The 23,428-nt window shown below is 39.6% G+C and overlaps 1 protein-coding gene across 5 annotated transcripts in view; it reads left to right on the top strand.

Moving 5' to 3' along the window:
* CYLD (CYLD lysine 63 deubiquitinase) overlaps nucleotides 1-22,729 on the top strand; it is a 43,664-nt gene extending 20,935 nt beyond the window's left edge. For all 5 annotated transcript variants that reach the window (XM_043494961.1, XM_038368164.2, XM_038368161.2 and 2 more), the window contains 10 exons: nucleotides 1,147-1,312; nucleotides 2,574-2,715; nucleotides 3,213-3,335; nucleotides 4,951-5,042; nucleotides 6,267-6,333; nucleotides 10,300-10,432; nucleotides 11,153-11,261; nucleotides 18,319-18,437; nucleotides 19,689-19,905; nucleotides 21,053-22,729. In XM_043494961.1, coding sequence (XP_043350896.1) covers nucleotides 1,147-1,312; nucleotides 2,574-2,715; nucleotides 3,213-3,335; nucleotides 4,951-5,042; nucleotides 6,267-6,333; nucleotides 10,300-10,432; nucleotides 11,153-11,261; nucleotides 18,319-18,437; nucleotides 19,689-19,905; nucleotides 21,053-21,237 — 1,353 coding nt within the window. In that variant the 3' untranslated portion in view covers nucleotides 21,238-22,729. The remainder of the gene's footprint in view (nucleotides 1-1,146; nucleotides 1,313-2,573; nucleotides 2,716-3,212; nucleotides 3,336-4,950; nucleotides 5,043-6,266; nucleotides 6,334-10,299; nucleotides 10,433-11,152; nucleotides 11,262-18,318; nucleotides 18,438-19,688; nucleotides 19,906-21,052) is intronic.
* The last annotated feature ends 699 nt before the right edge of the window (nucleotides 22,730-23,428 follow it).

Genomic DNA, 23,428 nt, shown 5'->3' with positions numbered 1-23,428 from the left:
TAGCCAAGTGATTAGAGTATTCGTTGAGCCCAGGTTCCACTCCGTGAGTCTTTCATGTCCCATTTGAGTGTCCCAAGAAATCTTTCCTGACAAAAGTTACTGGGAGAAGTGTTGTGTTTTTTTTTTTTTTTTTTTTTTTTTTTTTTTTTCCCCTCCCCTTTCAGTTTTGATGAATTAGCATTGTCATTGACAAGCCATTTTGCAGAAAATTCCCAACCAGTTCTACTTACAAGGCCAATTACACAAATTTCAAATAAAGCCACAGCTGCAGCAGAATTATGCAGATTTGTGTTATGATTTTGATATTTTTATGGTAGTCGTAGACCTGGTTGTGACTGTGCAGCAACTAAATTATTTTCTGTAATATGATGCCTCTTAAGAATAATTTTCTATTGAATTTTACACAAGTATCCGTTAAAATCATAGCAGTATACGTATGGTAAACATCTTTCCTCTCTTAAAGAGGAGGCAGATGAGTTCATGGGGTGCATTTTGATTTGTCACCAAAAAAAACCATTGCAGCTGATTAACTTTGTCTTTCATCCTATATTTGCAGTCACAAATGATCTGCAGGCTGTGTTTTATGACTCCATGGGCTAAACTTGGCCTTTGGACTTGCACATAGTACACCTCTGCACTAGGTCTAACATCTGTTTTAATAGTCATTAACGCCTTTTGACAGCATCCTTGAAATAGCTATCTTCCAGTCTTAATCATTCTATTCCCTGTTATAATTATATTTACACTGTTACAGAGGCTGCACTGATATATTTCCCCCCAGCCCACAATGAAAAAATTCAAACAATTATTTATGGTGGCGAAAAATACTGCATAGAGAATACCATAAACTTATCTGATTGCAGAGGGGTTGAAGGACAGAGAAATGTGGCTTTGCTGGTCTTATCACTAAAGTAAAAATAAATCACTCCTGAACTGAAGCCATATATACAAACTTGTAGCCCTAAATCTTGCATCGCAAAGTTGAAAACTTGAATAGAGGTGTCTTTATCATAGATATCTTGTCAAACACCTAAATCACCAGAATCCTAGGAATTGGAGTTCTAGGACAGTAGTTCTGCATGCACTGTTTCCTTTTTTTTTTTTTTTTTTTTTTAAAATGGTAAACCCCCTCTGTTTCATTTTCAGGAAGATGAATGCGCCAGCTGTACAGATGGAACATTTAAAGGAACTAGATACTTCACCTGTGCCCCCAAAAAGGCTCTCTTTGTTAAACTCAAGAGCTGCAGGCCAGATTCTAGGTTTGCGTCACTGCAGTCTGTTCCCAACCAGATTGAACGCTGCAACTCTCTAGGTATTGAATGTGTCCCTCTCAATTATTTACTAATGTGGAAGTAACATTATTTCTGATTTTGATTCTTCATTCAGTAGTCAGCTAGAATACATACCATTTAAAACTGTACAAACACTACTTAATCTGATTAGTAGATGGTGAGAATACTATGCACAGAACACAATTTAACATTTTTCTGTGAATTATTCTGTCAGTGACTTTAAAGCAAAAAAACTTTCTACTACGATTTTTAAGAAAGTTAAAGCTTTTTCTTATTGCGGTCTTGTGTATCATGTGACAAAGATCAGTGTGTAAATTGTGAAATGTATTGGAAATTGAAGTTTTTAATTACACTTGGCATTTTTCACTTTACTGATGGCAGCAGCAATCTTGCTGCGAGTTTTATAGAAATGTAGAGTTGGAAGCGACGTCGAGAGGTTATCTAGTCCAGTCCTCTGTGCTGAGGCAGGACGTAAGCGTTTGTCTAACCTGTTCATAAAAACCTTCAATTATGGGGATTCCATAACCTTCTTTGGAAGCCTGTTTCGATGCTTACCTATCTATAGCTAAAACGTTTTTCCTAAATCTCCCTTGGTGCAAGTTAAGACAATTACATTTGCAACTCCAGCAATATATGATCTGGTTCAGATACTGTAAGTCTGCTTCCATTCTCCTTCAATCATTTTGAGAGGGGAAAAAATCGGCATGTAAATACTAACAACTTATTAAAATGGAAAAGAGTGCTTGTGTACATGGTGGAGGCATATTCTCTCGATGCAAAATATTCAGACTGTCTTGATCTTGTGCTAGATGCGTTTTGGCAAAGAGAAATAGTTTCTAAACATTCATACCTTTTTAAGGTGGTTTAAATAAAACGTAAAAATTAGGAAGAAATTCATTTATGCACACTAGGTGAAACTCTATTCCAGTGTAGTGGGCTCAACCCAAGTGTGGTAATGTGGGACATCAGTGGGGCTTTAAGGACTTGTGCACCATTGCTGTAGAATGTGTTTCACTCACTAAGAGTAAATAGTACAATAAATGCCACACTGCTTCCTTCCAGGACCTGAAAAGCAGCTCTGTGTTGTTTGAAAGCTTGTACATTCCTTCAACACAAAATGGTCCAATAGAATGTTACATCACCAACCTTGTCTCCCTTTCTGGTATAGGGAAAGAATGGTTTAAAGTAAGCAATATGTTGTCTACAAAACACTTATAGAAAAATCTTGATGGAGGTGAAATTTTGAAGCTTTTAAGTAACTTTAAAAAAAAATATTTTCAGCCTTTGGAGGATACTTAAGTGAAGTAGTAGAAGAAAACACTCCTCCAAAAACAGAAAAAGAAGGTTTAGAGACCATGATTGGAAAGAAGAAAGGTATCCAGGGTCATTACAATTCCTGTTACTTAGACTCCACCTTATTCTGGTAAGTTTTAATTTTTTTTATTTCTTTTAATTTGTGCAACTAAATTTAAAGATGTGGGTGAGAAGGAGAAATGTTACAAATGTAGTAGAGTAGCAGAGTACTAATTTGTATTGAATGTTTTGCATTATTGCTGTGCAACGAACAGTACATATGATTACATACTGGAGATGAATATAGTGGAATAACTATTGTACATGTAATCCCTACAGTGGCATAACATTATTTTCAATGGAATGGAACCCACCAGGACTGGATTGGCTCCTGACTGTGCATTGTGATATTCACTGAACGGGTTAAATAACTTCCTAACATGAAATGTTTAATTTGAATTCTCGATTGGTATCCAGTCATTATTCTTGTCTTTTACCTTTATTTTCTTTGGTGTGGGGTTATTTGTTCTTTACTTCCTCCTATGGCCTTCATTGGTTTGTCTTGAGACTTAGTTATGTTCCTCAGCATTTTACAGAATGAAAATAATTTTTTTTTTCCTCTTTCAGCCTGTTTTCTTTTAGCTCTGTTTTGGACACTGTTTTACTTAGACCAAAAGAAAAGAATGATGTAGAATATTACAGTGAAACTCAAGAGCTGCTAAGGACAGAGATTGTAAATCCTCTGCGGATGTAAGTAGTTGCATAGAAAACATTGTACCAGAACTGACCAATGAGTCTCCAGTCTAGTATAAATTTCAGAAATACCTAGCCAACTGTGCAATACTATGTCAAGGGAATGAAAAGTTCCTTCCTGAGGACTGCTATTGTAAAGCAGAGCGGTTTATCCTCACTGGTGACTTTTAATCTAATTGATGTAACTGCAGATCTTACAAAAAATGTAAGACTGCATAGTCTTATTGGCATTCCCATTTTCTGGAACTGGAAACAAACGTGTCTCTAGCTTTAGATAAACCATATGTGTTGGCACAAAATAAGTGGTAGTAGTCACCAGTGGTGACTTGGACAGACATAGGTTGTTCTAACTACCCAATATCTTGATACTTATGGCATGAAAAACAGTTGTGCCTCAATTTCTCTTCTGTTTAGGATTGTGAGATTCAGACTGACTCTTCTCTTCCTCGTTAGTCATTAGTAACAATCACAACTGCTTTTAAAAAGTTTCAGAAAATTCTGCTTTGTGGGTATATCATACAATGAAATCATTTAGCAAATTGTATTTAAAAAAATTCAAAATTCAAAGGTATTGAGTAGAGATGAGAAGTTTGAGGCTCATAGAACAAAGGAAATGTTACGGTAGGACATGCATAGCAATATGCAGTGGGGATTATAAAGTCATCTTTAGTTCAAAAAAAGACTATGGGTCTATGAAAACCATAAAAAAGAAAAGGGTCTATGAAAACATAATTAATTAGTAATGGTTATAGTTCTGAAGCTATACTTCGATTTTACCATTAATAGCTTCTTTGTAAAGGTTTTAGCTTTCTTCCTTTTGAAGAAAAATGCTGGATTTTGAACTCTTAGAAGTGAAGACGTGCACACCACTGGTGTATTTTGTGATTCCATGGTCTGAGAACGGATTGCACAATCTATCTCCAGCCAAAGACATCTCAGATGATTGCTAGGACAGAAAATTAAAAGCTTTTTGTTTCTTTGTTTTTTTTTTGTCTCCCCTTACCCCCAGTGTTTTCAAGGCTTTTTTGCTACACCTTCCCACAATATAGAAAGAGGAAACACATCTCCTCTCTAATTCACAAAACTTCAGCCACCTCCATGTGTCAAACACAGTTTTTAGCATTCAGGAAAAAGTTAAATACTCTTAACTGGAACAACTTCTGCAATGCTGTTGTGTACTGTCATTATAAAATTTGGTGAATACTGAATATGGTGGGGTAGTGCAAGTTAATTTAACTATTCCAAAACTGAAATTTGTGTAACACTTAGTATTCAGATAAATAACACAAGAAACTAATCCATTTCATGTTTAATAAAACTCTGAATTTACTTGAAGCTATCACAGAAATGTCAGTGCACCTCAGAATTCAGCAGCACTGTCACAGAAAATTGTGGCCATGATAAAGAACTTGGTCCATTGTGCTGCAGAATACAAGAGGTCTGGCATTTAGATTTATGGGGGGAATGCCAGATACTATAAAAGTCAGTAAGGAAATAAAGTTTTTTTGAGCAAATAGTCTGTATTCTAGCCTCTGGTTATTAAGTCTCTCTTCTCTAGTGACTTGATGAAAAGGTTTAGCTAATAGTTTATTACTCCAATTTCTTAATGTAGTTACGGATATGTGTGCGCCACGAAAATAATGAAATTGAGGAAAATACTTGAAAAAGTTGAAGCTGCATCAGGATTCACTTCTGAGGAAAAAGGTAATTGTAGAGTGGTGTGGTTTTTTTTTTTTTTTTTTTTGCTTCTAGATATGTAGTAGTTGCTACATATAAAATATATATATCAATTACATATTATATGTTACGATATACAGAGATTTTTTTTTTTCTGTAGCACCCATCACTATAGTATCAAAACTTTGATTTAGGGATGAGGATTGAAGAATTTACTCTCCTGTTAGCTACTGCTGAATGAGGAGGCCTAAACTAGCAATTTCTGCAGAATCCAAGCTTTTGATTTTCCCCCTTTCCCTGTATTACAAAGAGGAAACTTCTCCTTCCACCGGCCAGGATGTCCAAGGCTGATATGAAAAAAAACAGACCATGAGAGAGGCTGGAAAAAGAACTTTCTTTAGGAAGGCCAGCACCTTCCTCATGGAATGACCTTGTGTTCCTCCATAAGGCCCTTCCCCTTTCTGCTTTCAGGTCTTTCCTAAAGACTCACCTATGTTGTGAGGGAAACTAGCTGACTTTTACTTACAGGTTTGAGACTAATTAGCTATAAAATATATTAAAAAAAAAAAAAAAAAAAAAAATGAAAAAACAACAATCCCAATATTTTATTACCAAGATGTGACCAGTCACTGCTCAACTACTCAGCTAATTACCTTCTTTTCTGTTGGGAATGTAGCATGCACTTTGCAGGTCCTGCTAGAAACAAATTAATAATCCCTTCAATTAGGAGTGATAAGAAGACACCCCCACTCTTTTTGATATTGAGATCTGGATAGCAGATGTCTCGGTCTGATCAATATTAAATTGGAGGCTGTGACACGCCAACAAAGTAAAAATGGTTACCACTGTAGATATTTCTTGCATCAATTAGCAGATACTGTAATTACTTTTCTATTTCCTCTGCTGGTGGTAGCTTTTTTCCTCTTCTCAGGATAAAATTTTACAGGGTCAAATAATTCCCTTTGGAGTAGGATATCTTTGTTCATCTGTAAGTCTTGTTATCCAGGATTTAGCCTTCATCTGTTTATGGTTCTGTTTGGTGCTTAGTAGATGAAGCTGAGGATTGTGTGCTCCCAAATGTGGCAGCTGATAAGTTGACATAACTACGATGCTACTAAAATTGAATGTTTGGGGAGGAGTTTTTTTTTTTTTGTTCCAATTAGAGTAAAGCTGCTTAATTTTATTACAGAAAACAGTTTTTGAGATTGTATGTGCTTTAACATGCTACTATTACTTTTTATTTTTGTCCAGATCCAGAAGAATTCTTGAATATTTTATTTCATCACATTTTAAGAGTAGAGCCACTGTTAAAAATAAGGTAAAATGCTCTTTTGACTAAGCAATAAAAATGTACGTGTTGTACTCTTACAGCCAGATTTATCCTGGCAATGATGCTAGTGCCAGTAAAGGAGCTGAAGAAAGGGCTTCCACTCTTAAAGCTGGTCTAAATTATGTCCCTTGCTAACATTGCCTTAAGCCTCATTGGGGGTGTGACAGGATGCTGAGTAAGGAGGGCTTAATCATCCCCCTCCCACTCCAGCCTCAATCAAGAGGGTTGGATTGGGGCTGGTTGAAGAGCCCTGTGCCTGCCTGGCAACGAGAAACAGTTGCCAGCCTTATTAGTAAGGGTCTATAAAAGCTAGGGGAGGAAAAAGTGGGGAAGAGAGAAGCCAGGCACGGGGAAGGCTGGGCTGGGTGGGGCCCGGGCCCGGGCCCGGGCCTCTGGTCTGCTGCTGGCAAAGTTTGGCTGTGGAAAAACCTGTACATGGGTAGTAAGGTGGTGGTGGGAAACTGGTGTTTGCATCAGCCTGAGGCATTCCTGACTGATTTGCGAGGGAAGCAGGGGCAGAAACCAGAGGGGCCCAGTTTACGTCTCACGACAGGGGTATCAGCAAAGCATATTACTGCTTTGGCTGTGCCTACTGCTGCCTCTGGCTTGCTCCTAAAAGCCCTTTGTGTCAAGGTTTTTTGTTTCCCTGGTGATGGTGTAAAGGTCTCCTGCCCCTGTTGTACATGTTGGCCTTATGTGCCTGACTTTTATGGCCCCTTTGTACCAGCATAGCTAACCCACAGGGCTCATAGAGCAGTTCTGAATCTAGCCCTTACTGTGTAGCCGGTTACTTTTGGAACAACTTTTTGAAGCAATCTTAAGCAGTAGAATCTGACATTAAAATATTGCGGCTTTTCAGGAAAAATGTAATAGTTTTGCTGTGGAGGAGGCGCAAAGGTTTTGATTTCTTATTTCTTTCAAAGTTAAACACATGCAGTCCTTATTAAAAATAATTCTTTATAAAATTGTAGGGCCTCATTCTCCCCTATGCGAGTTATTCTTTCTAAGGCAGGAGGAGAGAACTAATCTAACTCATGGAGTTTTATATTTTTTCTTTGGGAAAAGGATGTTGGGGTTTATTCACCTCCACCCCCACATAGAATTGGCAGAGATTTAGCCCCCTAAATCTGCACGTCTTTGGGCATGCAATGGAGGACCTACTGCTTCCATGCTGTTGCCTAGCCCTTGCCTTTCTGTGGCCCCTTGCAGCAGCCTTGTTGCCAGGAATTTCTCAAGGGCTTCTTTCACTGGGAATCCCTTGCTCCCCATAGGCTCTGCAATAAACTTTCCTGAGTTGCCCTGCAGATTTGAGTTGAGATTATTAAACCTATTGTGGTCAGCTCCTAGCCTTCTCCTTTGGAGCTTCTTCAGAGAAGCTTCTGTAAGTTGTGGGAAAAGATAGAGGAAGCATGCTGTGGAGCTGGCACACACTACTTTCTTCTTCTTTCTACCCAAGCCCAGATTCATGGGCTTTTGTCTCCCCTCCTCTCAAAAAATAAGGAAAAACTGAGTCCATATAGAGAATAGTTTCAGAATATAACGTGCAAGATCCTGGCCCACTATACTGCAGTATTTCAGCACTGTGAAACTATATTTGCCTAATCAATCTGTAGATATTGTGGATGTTCCAGATTTAACAGTTTGGGAATTTTGGATATTTACATTAAAATAGATGTAGTATAGCTTTATAGTTGAACAACATTTTAAGAATACTTTAAGCCCAAGGATACCCAATGCTGTGCTTTCTTAAAGGGACACTGAAGAGACAAAAATCATACTTTCAAAGGAGGTTGTCAAGGTTCCTTCCCCACTCTGAACTCTAGGATACAGATGTGGGGACCTGCATGAAAAACCCCCTAAGCTTATTTTTACCAGCTTAGGTTAAAACTTCCCCAAGATACAAACTATTTTGCCTTTTTGCCCCTGGACTTTATTGCTGCCACCACCAAGGACGTCTAACAAATATATAACCAAGCAAGAGTCTGCTTGGAAACATGTCTCTCCCTCCCCCCCCCCCCCCCCCCCCCAAATCCTCCCAAACCTTACATCCCCTTTCCTGGGGAAGGCTTGATAAAAATCCTCACCAATTTGCATAGGTGAACACAGACCCAAACCTTTGGATCTTAATAAACTTAAGAACAATGAAAAAGCAATCGGGTTCTTAAAAAGAATTTTAATTGAAGAAAAAGTAAAAGAATCGCCTCTGTAAAATCAGGATGGTACATACCTTACAGGGTAATTGGATTCAAAAAATAGAGATTCCCTCTAGGCAAAACCTTAAGTTACAAAAAGACACAAACGGGAATATACATTCCATTCAGCACAACTTATTTTCTCTGTCATTTAAACAAAACAGAATCTAATGCATATCTAACTAGTTTGCTTATTAGCCATTTACAGGAGTTCTGACCTGCATTCCTGCTCTGGTCCCGGCAAAGAAAAAACAGACAGAGAGAATCCTTTCTTCCCCTCCCCTCCAGCTCTGAAAGTATCTTGTCTCCTCATTGGTCATGTTGGTCAGGTGCCAGTGAGGTTCTTAGCTTCTTAACCCTTTACAGGTGAAAGTTTTTTCCTCTGGCCAGGAGGGATTTAAAGGTGGTTAGCCTTCCCTTTATATTTATGACAGAGGTACTATTTATCAGAGTTCCTAGTGACAGACTTTATTAAAATGTAATACATGCTAATCTGGAGCACCGTATTCCACACACAAGCAGATGGATGGGCTGGAGAATTAAATGAAAGTGAGGAAGAGCGCCTCTGCTGTATGCCTGCCTCTTGCCTATCTTTTCTGCAGCACCTCACAGATGCCTTTTGTCCCTGTTTCATAAAGATGGAACACTGAGGCAGTTTGTGTAAAGGGCAGGGCAAGGCAAGATAGCAACAACTTTGAGTTTTGTGCTCTGAGAACCCTCCTTATATCCAGGAAGAAGTTAATGCTGCTTATTAAAGTGGCAGTTATTGCACAGACAAAGAAGTTTAATGATTGTCTCATCAGGAATCCATGCTGGCTAGGCAGAAAGTCTAGCAGTGTGGTGAAGTAGCTCCTCTATAATGTCCTTTCCCTGTGATCTATGGGGTTAGAAATCAATGATGGACTCTCACATAACCCTTTTCCCTGATAGGAGCATTAGTCAGTCTCTCCAACATGAACCATTAATTTACTAAGGTCCTTTTGCAGACTTGCTGCAGGAGAGTATGATATGACTTGTGATGTAATTTTCAGTCTTTCTGCTATCTTTCTACTTGCACCTTCACTCAGCTTTCAGAGTGAAAATTGCCTTGGTGTGTGTCGTTTTCTGATACTCGTGCATTTGAAAGTGTTTCTGTTGGTGTTTCCAGCAATGCATAGTGCTACATTTTTAAAACCTTAATTAAAATATTTCTATTCCTTCAAATGTTTTTTTTGTTTGTTTGTTTTTTTAATAAAACACCCTTTTTCCTTAACTCTAGCTGTGCTTATCCACTACTTGACCATGTCTCTTTAAACTTTTATTTGTGGCAACCTGAAAAGTGGCTAGCAATAGGAAGTTATTATAAAAAATGAAAATACACTTAAAAGTAAAGAATGGTGTGAAATGGTTTTCTTATTCAAGTATTTGTACATGTGGATCCCACTCATAGTCCACGTGCACTGTATGTGTAGGAGTTCAGAGTGTTTTTTCCAGCAGTATCTATTAGGGGTCATTTGTGAGTCTCTTGCATGCCTCCCAAGGGCATAAAAGCCCATGCAACCCCAATCGCCATGCATTTCCTTCTGACTCTCTGCCAAGGGGCAGTCTGAACAACCTCCATGTTGCTTGCTTAATCTTGGATGGTTTTTTACTTTGTGTTTACTGTAGCTTTTTTTAATAGTTATTTGTGTTTCCTTTAGCCTACTGGCTGTATGTAAGTATATGTTAACCATTGTTAAAAAATTCCATTTATTTTCAAGATTTTTTTTATCTGTATTCTTAGGTCAGCAGGTCAAAAGGTACAAGACTGTTACTTCTATCAAATTTTTATGGAGAAAAATGAGAAAGTTGGAGTCCCGACAATTCAGCAGTTACTAGAATGGTCTTTTATCAACAGCAGCTTGAAGTTTGCAGAGGTTGGTCACAGTTGTTAGTTTGTTTATACAGATGTGACCTTCATACACAGTGGAAAATATCTGTTTCCTAAAAAAGGAGAAATGTATATTTTGTGATATCTTAATCACTGGGTGAACATTCAATATTTATGAGAAGAGTGGTCTGCTAGTACTGGTAGAAAAAGTGCATGACATGATGCTAGACATTACCTTTTATAAAATCTTGTTGCGATGGTTTACTGTGTCTCTATCATTTGACCAAAGTGATTGGAAATAAGGCTAATGTTGGTATATTTAAAAACAAAGTTTTGGACATTTAAATAGGTCAATTTTCTTTTGTTAATCATTTAATTTTACAGAGGAGTAAGACCTGTGATCGCTTCATATGTTAAAATTGTGCAGATACTGTTTGTTCAAGGAGGGGAATTAGTATATGTTTTAATATACCATTAAACATGGCCGGTACCTACTGCACGGGAAGAATTAGGTTAGAGTCCTTAAGTGTGTGGTTTGGTGGTTTTTTTTTTTTTTTTTAGGATTTTTATGAGATTACAGTGATATAGTTGAAACAAAAATAATTTAATGTTTACGTTTGTTGTTTTGGTTAATATATAGACATGTAGCTTTAAAAACATTAATATGATTTAGCACCTATAAACCAATATAATACTAGGTGAAAATTATAAAATAGATGTATATTTGGAAGATCTAAATTGCATTCTATTTTGGGATTTTTGGTAGGCACCCTCATGTCTGATTATTCAGATGCCTCGATTTGGAAAAGACTTCAAAATGTTCAACAAAATATTTCCATCTCTGGAATTAAATATAACAGATTTACTTGAAGACAGTAAGTATAAATATTGCTAGGTATTGTAAAAGTAAGTAGCCTGGAAGCCATATGCAAGATTATATTAAAAACTTAGAAGTCTGCAAAATAGACTGAGCTTGGAACGAACTTTTGATCATAACAAACTTTTTTTCTTTTGGTCAGTGTGACCACACCCCACCTTTAAGTGGGGGGAACTGTTGTCCGGCTTTCCGAGGGAAAGGGAACAGTGCTTTATGGGTAGGGTGCGGGAGGACGGGTCAGAAGCCGCTGTAAAAGGAGGTGTGGATCAATGTTGTGGCAATGACTCATTCTCTGGGACCAGAAAGGTGGAGAGGGGTGAAAGAGAGCAAGCCCTTTTTCCGCAGAGGAGGCGAGACCGCACCCACACTCTCTCTCCCCTTGAGGTGGCAAAATATCAGGTTTGGTCAGGACCTGCTATGGGTGACATGCTAGCCACTCCTTTAGGGGGTTTTGGGGCGAGGGATTTTTCCCTCACCACCAAATTGGCTGGGCTGGGGGGAAGGGGTTTGCTTTCCCCACAGCAGTTTCAAGGAGGGCTTTGTTATGGTGTGGACTGAAAGGAGTTAAGCTATATGTCATAACTTATGTAAGTGTGGCTCAGATGTCCAGTGCAGGTAGTCCATAGGGAAGGTGTACAGTGACTGGATAAATGGCCTGGTAAAGGATTTTAAAAGGAAGTGTTAATTAATGGAACAGGACAGGGCGATGGGTTTGGGGCTCCTATGAATGGCTCAGCTGGGAGCCAAACCGTCCTTTCTTGTAGCTCACCTTACGAAGGGGGGGTTGGATGGTAAGGACCCCGCAGTGGGTTGGCTGGGGGACCTGGCTAGGAAAAGAAGGGGGAGGGCTGGCAGAAGCCCCCGGGGTAGTTTATTGAATGAACATAGTTACCTGCACTGTATGCTTTTATCTGCCGGGTACTCCCAGACATCTGATGAGAAAGTTGCAGCCTGATTAAAACCATATCCGGTTTTTCCTGTCCTCCTTTTGGTATAGCTGGACAATCCCTGTGGGTGCTCCACTTGGGGTGTGTCTGTGCCTTTTTGAGTGGAGATTTTTGGTAGCAGTGCCCATTTGACCCGCACGTGCCCTATGAATTACCGTGCACTGCACTGGAGTTATAGGGAGCTGTGTGGGTGAAAATATTCTGTTTCTTCTCAACCATCTTTGGCCAGAGATGGAGTCTACTGTGTGCCTGTTACAGTATTCTTTAGTTAGCATATAGCTAGTTACCTTGTAATGTGCGGTTTCAGAGTAGCAGCTGTGTTAGTCTATATCCGCAAAAAAGAAAAGGAGTACTTGTGGCACCTCAGAGACTAACAAATTTATTTGAGCATAAGCTTTCATGAGCTACAGCTCACTTCATCAGATGCATTCAGTGGAAAATACAGTGGGGAGATTTATATACACAGAGAACATGAAACAATGGGTGTTACAATACCCACTGTAAGGAGAGTGATCACTTAAGGTGAGCTATTACCAGCAGGAGAGCGGGGGGGGGGAAAGGGAGGAACCTTTTGTAATGATGATCAAGGTGGGCCATTTCCAGCAGTTGACAAGAACTTCTGAGGAACAGCGAGGGGGGAATAAACATAGGGAAATAGTTTTACTTTGTGTAATGATCCATCCACTCCCAGTCTTTATTCAAGCCTAAGTTAATTGTATCCAGTTTGCAAATTAATTCCAATTCAGCAGTCTCTCGTGGGAGTCTCTTTTTGAAGGTGTATGATTTTTTTTGTTTGTTTTTTTGTTGTTGTTGAAGAATTGCCACTTTTAGGTCTATAATCGAGTGACCAAAGAGATTGAAGTGTTCTCCGACTGGTTTTTGAATGTTATAATTTTTGACGTCTGATTTGTGTCCATTCTTTTATGTAGAGACTGTCCAGTTTGACCAATGTACATGGCAGAGGGGCATTGCTGGCACATGATAGCATATATCACATTGGTAGATGTGCAGGTGAACGAGCCTCTGATAGTGTGGCTGATGTGATTAGGCCCTATGATGGTGTCCCCTGAATAGATGTGGATACAGTTGGCAACGGGCTTTGTTGCAAGGATAGGTTCCTGGGTTAGTGGTTCTGTTGTGTGGTTGCTGGTGAGTATTTGCTTCAGGTTGGGGGGCTGTCTGTAAGCAAGGACTAGCCTGTCTCCCAAGATCTCTGAGAATGATGGGTCGTCCTTCAGGATAGGTTGTAGATCCTTGATGATGCGTTGGAGAGGTTTTGGTTGGGGCTGAAGGTGATCTGTTGTTTTTGTTGGGCCTGTCCTTAGTAGGTAACTTCTGGGTACTCTTTTGGCTCTTATAATGTGCATAGTTGTTGGAACAGTTTCCATTTTTCTCTTTGTAAAAATAATTTTTAGATGGCAGTTAAGAGTGCCAGACTCTCCAGGATTCAAAAGGTGCCTCCTCTGTGAGACAATTTCCCTTCTGTGGTTGATTTTCCCAGAGCCTCTGCTGTTTGGGAGATACTGATCCTTCAAGGGCAGATCCTGGGAAAAAATAGGGAAATTCAGTTCAAACTTCTGATGATGGATAAAGCTTTATGCCCAGCTTCAGATCAAGGAGCTGAGGAGTCCCCTGTACATAGACCTTCCAATACCGCTAGTGCCCTGTCCACATCAAGATATTGGTCACAGGAGACCAGTAGAGAGGTAGACGGTACCTTGGTACCAAGTACAGCTAGGGTACCAACGTCCTCTTTAGAGGTAGCCTCAACATCTGCTTGTAAGCAAAAGAAGGTGGGAGTAAATCTCCAAGAAAATCTCAGACTATGTCTACACTATCGTGGTAAGTCGACCTACACTATGCAACTCCAGCTACAGTATTCTTGTAGCTGGAGTCGACGTACCTTAGGTCGAATTACCGTGGGGGTGGGGCGACAGGAGAAAATCTCCCATCGACTTACCTTACTCTTCTCTTTGGGGGTAAAGTACAAGGATTGAATGGAGAGCGATCTGCGGTTGATTTGGTTGGTCTTTAGTAGACCCGCTAAATTGACCGATGGTGGATCTATCTCAAAGCGTTGATCCCTGCCATAGTATAGACCTGCCCTTAGTCACTGACGCAGAAGTTGACGGAGACCAAGTCCCAAGGGGAGCTCTGTGCAGGCTCTGAGCGATACCGGTAATGAAAAGGTGAAGAGGAGTCAGCCTTCTAAGGCAGACTCAATACTGGGTTCGGGGACTCGTATCCAGAATGGCAGAGACAATGGTGAAAGTTCTAAGCCCGTTCCTGGCTACTGGTAGCATGAAAGTCAACAGTACCAAATACTGTAGTCTACCTATAGTACTAGTGGAATTGAAGTCAACTCACTCCTATGCCAAATGTTTGGTACCAGCTGCATTGGTACTGAAGCCATTTTCCACAAGTTCTTGCTTGATCTCTTCTTTAATAACATTGATATTGCAAGAATTTAGGTACCCTAAGGATTTGCTAATATCTTTGGAGCCAGTCTCCTCTGTTAACAAGTTTTGGGGTTGGAGGGGTGTCAGCATCAAGACTTGGTCACTGACCCCTCTGTTTACAGTTTCATACTCGCCTTCCTATACTTGAACAAGCTGAACAATGATCTCTTTCCCCTCCTCCCTCTTCACCATTTAAGTGTATGAAGGAGGATTTTTCAGATTCTCAAATATCCGTGCAGGGTTCCCCTGTCTATTGTGGGACATATTGCTCTCCCTCCTACACTGACATAATACAGGAGGATAGACCTCAAGTGACACCCACGTGACTGGAACACAGATGTATGTCTCCACCTATACCATTTGGTCCCCCTCATTTGCCTTTCTGGGACTTGTGTGCATTCTAATGTAAAAATTTACAATGAATTGTCACACCACAGGAAGGGGCAGAAAAGGGCCCATTTTCCAAAACCACCTATGTCAGGATGAGACCTTTAAGGAGCAGGAACCTAGGGTGAATAAGGCGCTGACTCCTCTCACTAAAATTTCTGCCTCCTCACTGGATGCAGCCATGATGTTTCCACCACCTTCTATGGCATATGACTTCAGGCAGTTCCAAGAATTGCTGAAATGAATCAGACATGCTTCGGATTTACTTAGAGGTGCAGGAGCTCCATCATAAACTCCTAAATATTTTGAGTACTTTGACATCTATAAGGATCACCATTCTGGTCAATTAAACTGTTATGGAGCCAACTAAGACTGTTAGCAAATCCTAGCTTCTGTGCCTGTAAAAGGCCAGATTAAAAAAAAAAATAGGTTCCTGCAAAGAAATCAGCATTTCTGTTTTCTCACTCAGCTCCAAATTCCCTACTAGTGGAGGCTGTTAATGAACAGGGCAGACTGTATAGCTCAGAGTCGACCTTGTACAATAAGAACTACAAGAAACCAGAGCTTTTGTCACAAATTTTTATTCTTCACCGAAATTTCAGAATAGCAAACCATCAGGCACTCCCGGCCAAATACAACTATTTGGATTATAACAGATTTAATTTAGTTTTTTGAGCGCATGGCAGAGGAACATCATGAACAATTTAAGACCGTTGTACAAGCTGGCAAAGACATCACTTCAGGCCTCCTTTTGATAGTGCTGATACATCAGCATGGTTTATATCCACTGCAGTGGTTATGGAACGGTATCTTGGCTACAGCTGTTGGGCTTCCCAAGAGAGAGAGAGCTAGATGATTTTTGAAGACTTTCCCTTTGATCGCACACTCTTTGCAGACTCAACAGATGCATTTTTCCACAGTTCAAGGATTGTAGAATGGCTCTTGAGTCCTTGAGAAATTTATGCTTGTGTTGATGATAAGAGGAGATTTAATATCGTGCAAGGGTGGGTAAACTACGGGCTGCCTCCAGCCCATCAGACCTTTTAATCTGACCCTCAAGCTCCTTCTGTTGAGCGGGGCTCCCGGAAGCAGCAGCATGCTCCTATTCGTAGGGGCAGCCAGAGGACTCTGCACGCTGTCCCTGCCCTAAGCGTCGGCTCTGCAACTCCCATTGGCTGGGAACCACAGCCAATTGGAGGTGCAGGGAGCAGCGCCTGCGGACGGGGCAGCACACGTTGCTGCCTGGCCCTCTGCTGCACTTCCTTGTAAGGAGCTGGAGGGGGCACATACTGCTGCTTCCAGGAGCTGCTTGAGGTTAGTGCTACCTGGAGCCTGCACCCCGACCTCCTTCTGTGCCCCAACTCCCTTCCCAGCCCTGATTTCCCCCTCCCATCCTCTGAACTTCTTGGTCCCAGCCTGGAGTCGCCCTCCTGCACCCCCAGCCAGAGCTCTCACCCCCTCCCGCACCCCAACCCCCAATTTCATGAACATTCATGGCCCGCCATACAATTTCCATACCCAGATATGGCCCTCAGTGGGACTTTCCAGTGCAGAAGGAACTGAGGGCAGTTTGCCTGCACAGCTCCATATAGCCTTGGTGTGGAGTACAAGGATGTGTGGGTCACGAGCATGGGAAAAGGGGCACTACTACCAAAAACGTCAGCTCAAGGTGCAGGCGTAACTGAAGTGGACCACTGATGGGGGACACATCTCAAAGAACTCCACTTACTGCACAAGGTGAGTAATCGCTCCTCCTCTTCGCAATAATTCAAAGCTCCATCTTGAAGACGACGTAGAATGTAGATTTGTGTCTGGATATACTCCTTTCCTCTCTCTTTCTATACTTTGGGGATAGAATTAAATCTTAATTCAAGTCATTGTCAGGTCTTGTGTGAATAGTGTTTCTTTAGAATTTATTTGTGTTTTTTCTAGTTCTAAGGAATAATTAGATGTAAGCAGCTGTAATAGGTGTTACAGCACAAGTATGATATGTATCAGAATTGTGAGTGAATAGTGGTCATCTAGAGGCAAGCAGTAGCTGTGAGATCAGCTAAGTGAAAGGCTTTGAACAGCCAATGACAGTCAAATTTCATCTGCCGGTTCTCCAGCTCCACCAGATTAGGGCCTAAAACACCTAAAGTCCATTTCACACTTAGGGCAAGTCTATGCTATCGCTTAAGTCTATTTAACTTGCATCGCTCAGGGTATGAAAAAGACACACTCCCCTAAGCAACGCAAGTTAACAGTGACCTAAGTGCTGTCCACATCATTGCTTTGTCGGCAAAAGGCACTCTTCCGCCTCTCGTGGAGGTGGAGTAATTCTACCAATCGGAGAGCTCTCTGCCATCAGCATGGAGTGTCTTCACCAAACGTGCTACAGCAGCATCCGTGCAACTGAACTGATGTAGTGCTTCTAGCATAGACTAGCCCTCAGTCTTCTCTTTCTGTAGCTTGCCTTGTTGGTGTCTGTTCACCAAACTGGGCCTAAAATCAGTTCAATTTTACATCTTTTTTTAATTGAAAAGAGGAAAGGGAAAAAACTGGGAATTTTAGTATTTTTAGCTGAAATTTGTGGTGATGTGCTTATATTGGAAAGTCTGGGATGACCTTAATTTCTGGGACTGCTAGTCAACTTTTGAACAAAAACTTATATAATACCTACTTATGTTTCAGTACTATACCTGTAGGTAAATCCTTAGTTTAAAATTGGTTGAAATTACTTCAAATATCTAACAATAGCAACTTTTTACTAAGTCCTAATCTTCTGGAATGTGGCTTTTAGATGACCCATCATAGATTTTCAATTAGTTGAGTTAAGGGTTTGTTTGTGGTTCTTTACTTAAGTTCTGCTTAAATGCTAAGCTATTTTTAACTAGTGTAACACTCACTAGATTAAGAAAATACGTTTTTAACAGAGCAGGAATAACTTGTGGAGTATGCTTTAAAAACAAACAACAAAAAAAAAAGGCATGTGCTGTTACATCCAGTAAACTAGTACTGAAACACTTTCTACATCAGTATTTGAGGTTAAGACTAATACTTGGTGTGTGTCTCGCTCTTTCCCCCCAGCCCCTCTGCTGTAGACTAGTAGAAGACCAAAAGTAAGCCCACAAAAAATAATGGACTTTATTTTTGTCTCTTTTTTTTAATTGCCAGCAATTATGTTAACTGGCTTAATGTAGGTTTATATTTTTGGATCAAAATAGATCTTTTGTACAAAAATCTGAGACAAAGCATTTTTTTTTTTTAAACCACAATGTAGCTCCTAGGCAGTGCCGTATATGTGGAGGACTTGCAACGTATGAATGCAGAGAATGTTATGAAGATACTGACATTTCCGCTGGAAAAATCAAGCAGTTTTGTAAAACATGCAACACACAAGTAAGTGTACTTTTTTTTTTTTAAATTCTATGGTCCTTTTAAACTAATGTGTACTCGCAACTTCGTGTAGTATAGTAGTATCAGAAGGCACAGACTGACACGTGGAAGCAGGGATATTGGCAATTGGGCACAACATGAAGGGTGCAGTCCTCATTAACAAGATCAGACTCTTGATTTAATTCATTAACACACCCTTGATGACATCAATTGAGCAGCATATACTGTAGCCTTTGGCAACTACACAGTCCAACCTTGTGAACCAATGAGGAGAATGCAATAATTCAAGGTTACAGGAGCTTGGTATCCTTTAACTTTGGTCAACAGGAGTGCATCTAATAGTAAAAGCAGAAAAGTAATACTTTTCATTTCCTGTGTTGCTCATTCAAATTCAGTTCTGGGTAGTAGTGACTGAGTACTGTCTGGTTACTGTCTGGTTACTGTTACTATTTGGTTGTCTGGTTACTGTTTTGATGTGTTAAATTATTCTGGTCTTGGTATGGTTCCCAGTGGACAGATATCCATTTCCACTAAAGGTGTCAATGGTGGTGATGATTTTTGTAAGTCTGGGGGGAGGAGTGGCGCAAAGACTTGAATAGGTTTGGAGACTGAACTCCTCAACTCTAGAGTGGGCTTCTCCATGGCAGGTTGGAGCTACATTTGGTGAGACAGCGTAGGGAAACTTGCACTGCTGTTGTCCATGTCAGACCTGTTCTTTGGTTAAGACAGACTTCATTCTCTAGTGCTGTCAGTCTGCCCTTTTATAAATACTAAAATCCACACAGTCTTTTAAAAAGAGTGCCATTCCCCCCCCAATACAGTTGCCAACTTTCATGTGGTAAATAAGCACTCCAAAACTCACAATAAGCCAAAAATCAAGCTAATCCCTTTTCAAAACAAGGCCAAACAAGCCAATCTCTAAGAAACACTCTGACCAGAACCACCCCCCCAGCAGGCAGTCTGGGACTGTGGTGGGCCCCTCTGTGCACCCCCGACTTTGATCAGCCCCTGCTTGCCCGGAGCTGATCAAAAAAAAAAAGAAAAACAAAAACAAAAAAGAAACAAACTACAAGCCAAAAACTAGCTAACAAGCAACTCTCAAGCCAATTAAGCCAAAAACAAGACCAATTTCTACATTGTTTTCATGAATCCGGCCCTCAAGTGTATTTGGTTGGGAGTTCTTTGGGTGGGGTGTGGTTGGTTTGTTTTTTTTGGGGGGGGGGTCCTCTTTCTGAAATATTGATCTAATTCTAGGTTCACCTACATCCCAAGAGACAGAGTCATAAATTCAATCCAGTATCACTTCCTAAAGATCTACCAGACTGGGATTGGAGACATGGATGTATCCCTTGCCAGAAGATGGAGTTATTTGCTGTTCTCTGCATAGAAACAAGCCATTATGTAGCTTTTGTTAAATATGGGAAGGATGACTCCGCCTGGCTCTTCTTTGACAGCATGGCAGATCGGGATGGTATATCTTTACTTAATTTTTTCTGTTAGACTGTCACATTAAACAATGCTAGCTCTTAAGTACTGTGACTATAAAAGTGTTCCAGTACCAGAACACACATGTGTTTTATATGTCATGAGGCTTGAAAAGTAATTTTTTTTAAAATGCCAAGACACAATTTTTTTTTTAGTTTTAGTTCAAGTCCACTGGAATGTAGCTATTTAATAACTCTGCAGTGTGTAACTGTCATTCTCACTTCTCCAAAATCTCAGGCTTAAACAATTCAAACAGTAGCTGTCTTTGGCATAATAGAAATAAAATCTCTCTCTATTGCAAAATCAGTGTCCTTTGGTTTGGTAGCAGTGGGAGACCATTATCCTATGATAACATTTTGTTTGTTTGCCATTCTCTGAATTAACACTGGTGAATTAAGGAGGACAGTACATTCAGTACTTGTGGGTAGCGCCTTAGAAAAGCAGATAGTAATAGATACAACAGGAGTTCGACTAAACAGTTGTATATTTTTGTGGTTTGCACATTATAATAGTTTAATACAATGCCAACTACAGAATGTTTATAAGCAGCTCCAATGATGATATGCAAGCCACAGTAGACTCCAGCTCTCTCTCCTATAGTTTTATTGCTAACAAGAATAAAAAGTTGCAAAAGTAAAAGTCCAGTAAAATACACAAATCTGACTGGATGCACACAGCAGATCTGATGATTAAGTTGTAATTTTTCTGACTATAACTGCACTTTCCTATTGAATGCTTTAGCACACCTGATAGCACCCCATTAGTTAGGCAAGTAGTTAAGATTGGAGTGGTGATGGTTTTGTGTGGTACAGCAATGCTATTTGACAGACACGTTGTCAAGTCCTCATGCTAGCTATGGGAATTAATTGACTAATCCTGTTTCATTTAAACAGATAAGACCAAAATAATTTATATTTGTTCATAAAGTTCCCATAAGCTTACAAATGGTTCCCATGGGCTTAGAAAAGCCTGCTGTGGCAGTTGCAACATTGTAGGTGTTAATACTTAATACAGAAGTTTACCATGTAGTAGCCCACAGTGACAGCTTTGGATTTGAGACGTACACATTAAAGAAGTATGGATGTTTATGATTCTAGCCTAATCTTGTTTCTCTCTTGCTTCCCCCACAAAAGGAGGCCAGAATGGTTTTAACATTCCACAAGTTACACCATGCCCAGAAGTTGGAGAATACCTAAAAATGTCTCTAGAAGAACTACATTCACTCGACTCCAGAAAAATTCAAGGATGTGCACGAAGACTGCTTTGTGATGCTTACATGTGCATGTATCAAAGCCCAACCATGAGCTTGTACAAATGAACATTATACTCTGGAAAGGAGAAAAAACTGTACGCAGATTTCTACCGTTGCATTCACTATACACCGTAGTCAGTTTTGATGCAACCATTGCCGGCAATGGATGCTATTATAGGGGGAAAGCTGACTGCTAGAACAAAAAGATGAATGTTTTAAAAACTACATGTAGAGTTCTGTTGAAATATTTAATAAGCATTTTGCACTCTAGGAAGTGTGTGCGCGTGTGTTTGTTTTATAAACAAAGTCTAAATGAAGTTGCTAAAAACTAAAGTTTTAAGTTAAGTGCATTGATAATATGTTGGTTTTTTGAAATGAGAAGCTGAATTGTAACAGGAAAATCCTCCTTAGTCCATTGAAAATGTAAACATGCTGTGTACTTGCTCAGTGTATTTCTGTGGACCAAGGATGGTGTGTGGTTTTTTTTTTTTTTTTGTTTTTGTTTTTGGTCTGTAGCGAACAGTTGCCTTCAGGGAGGAACAATTTTGGTTTTTAATAAGATTGGTTGATTTTAAACTGATCATTACAATTTACTTCTGTGGTCTTGTTATCCCTTAGCTGTCTACTGATATCATGCATGTCTACTTCTATAGAATTCTAGGTCTTCACAACACCCATAATCTCAAAACTGCTCTATTCCTTGAGTGTTTTATTCCTATTTTATTTGGGCGAGTCAAACAAACTTTCCTTTTGTATGTGATACTTTTTTCTTCAGGGACTGGGGCAATATTGTCCAAGCATAACCGTAGATACCTGAAATAACAGATGGAAGAGTCTTCAATATTATTATTATTATTATTATTATTTTTTTTTTTTTTTATTTTGCAAAACATATAAAATTAAATATATACAAATGTTTCAATGGCAAGCTAAACAATGTGGCTTATTGCCTCAGGGAGTGTTAATAAAGTAGAATCTGTAGTCCTTAGTAAAATGAAGTTGACACTTTGACTGTCCTACAATGTACTGAGCTGCTATATGTAATAGGTCAAAATTTTTCATTGTTTTTCATTTTCGTTTCATTTTTCAAGGATCCTTAATGTTAAAAATATGAACATCAGGAAAGATATATATAAAATTATAAATTTAAAAAATAGAATTTTAAACATTCTACTTGGTACTTGATACGTACGAACAAAAAATGAATTACACTAGTTTAAAAAAAATCACTGTATAAAGTATTTTTTTGACTTGGAAGTTAATTTTTATTTGTGATGGAATTCTGTTATATTAATTGCCTTTCAGCTACTTCTGTCTAAACTCTTTTTTAAAAAATGTTTGGAAATGTCGTGTACAGCAAAATTTGGATGTTGTAGAAATAATTATAGGTCATAAACTGCATTATTGTGGGTTGTAGCACATATTTTCAGATTTTTAAGAGCTGTTTTACATGTTTTACAAGAGCCTCTCTGGGATCTACTCTGTGTAGAAAGAATGAAGAACAGATAAACACACTATCATTTAAAACAAAACAAATAAAAAACCAAATACCAAAAGACTTTGCCTTCAGAATATTGTAAAAACTTGGTTAGTTTTGCACTTTTGTGCCAGAAAATATAGAATATTTCTCTGGCTGTTCGCTGATTGTTAGATGCATGCTAGGGCAAGATTTGAGAATTGCGTTGGAGGAGCTGGCGGACTAAAAGCTGCCAGCTGAAGGTTGGTACCAAAGTTAGGGGTTGGGTAAGGAAATGGTTGGAGTTAGTGAGATGCAGGGAAAAATTGGTATTAAGCCCAGATCATAGCTAATGGAACATGGGGAGAGAACTTAATCTCCTCATTCTCTAGAGCTGCCTGATTGTTGAGGAGGGGAAGAGACTGACACTCCAAGAGCCTCCTGGCTTCTGTAAGATCTGAGGAGGAAACAGGTCTGTTTCATAGCCTTTGCTTCCTCAGGTAGAGATGGTTGGTTCTTTGTGCAACTCCAGGGCCTGCCTCCTGGTCAGAACTCTGGGTGGCAGTGAAACTGAGTAACAACTATGAAACTTTTCATTTGTGGGGGCCGCACAACTATTGGAGAAAGCGTGCACACAAGTTGTCTTTCTACAGACTAAAAGTCAACACATTCAGTTCTGTTACTAGGTTATCTTAAGCACAAAGGCTAGTGACAATTTACTTTAAACAAAAAAATTTAACACATTGTTTGTTTAGGCCCTCAGGCTAGCAATGGCTTTTGGCTCAGCAGTGATAAGTGGAT

This window comes from Dermochelys coriacea, chromosome 12, assembly GCF_009764565.3.
Source record: "Dermochelys coriacea isolate rDerCor1 chromosome 12, rDerCor1.pri.v4, whole genome shotgun sequence".
In the NCBI taxonomy this organism is placed as follows: domain Eukaryota; kingdom Metazoa; phylum Chordata; order Testudines; family Dermochelyidae; genus Dermochelys; species Dermochelys coriacea.
Note: the sequence above shows the minus strand (reverse complement) of the source record. Positions and strands in the feature narration are given on the sequence as shown.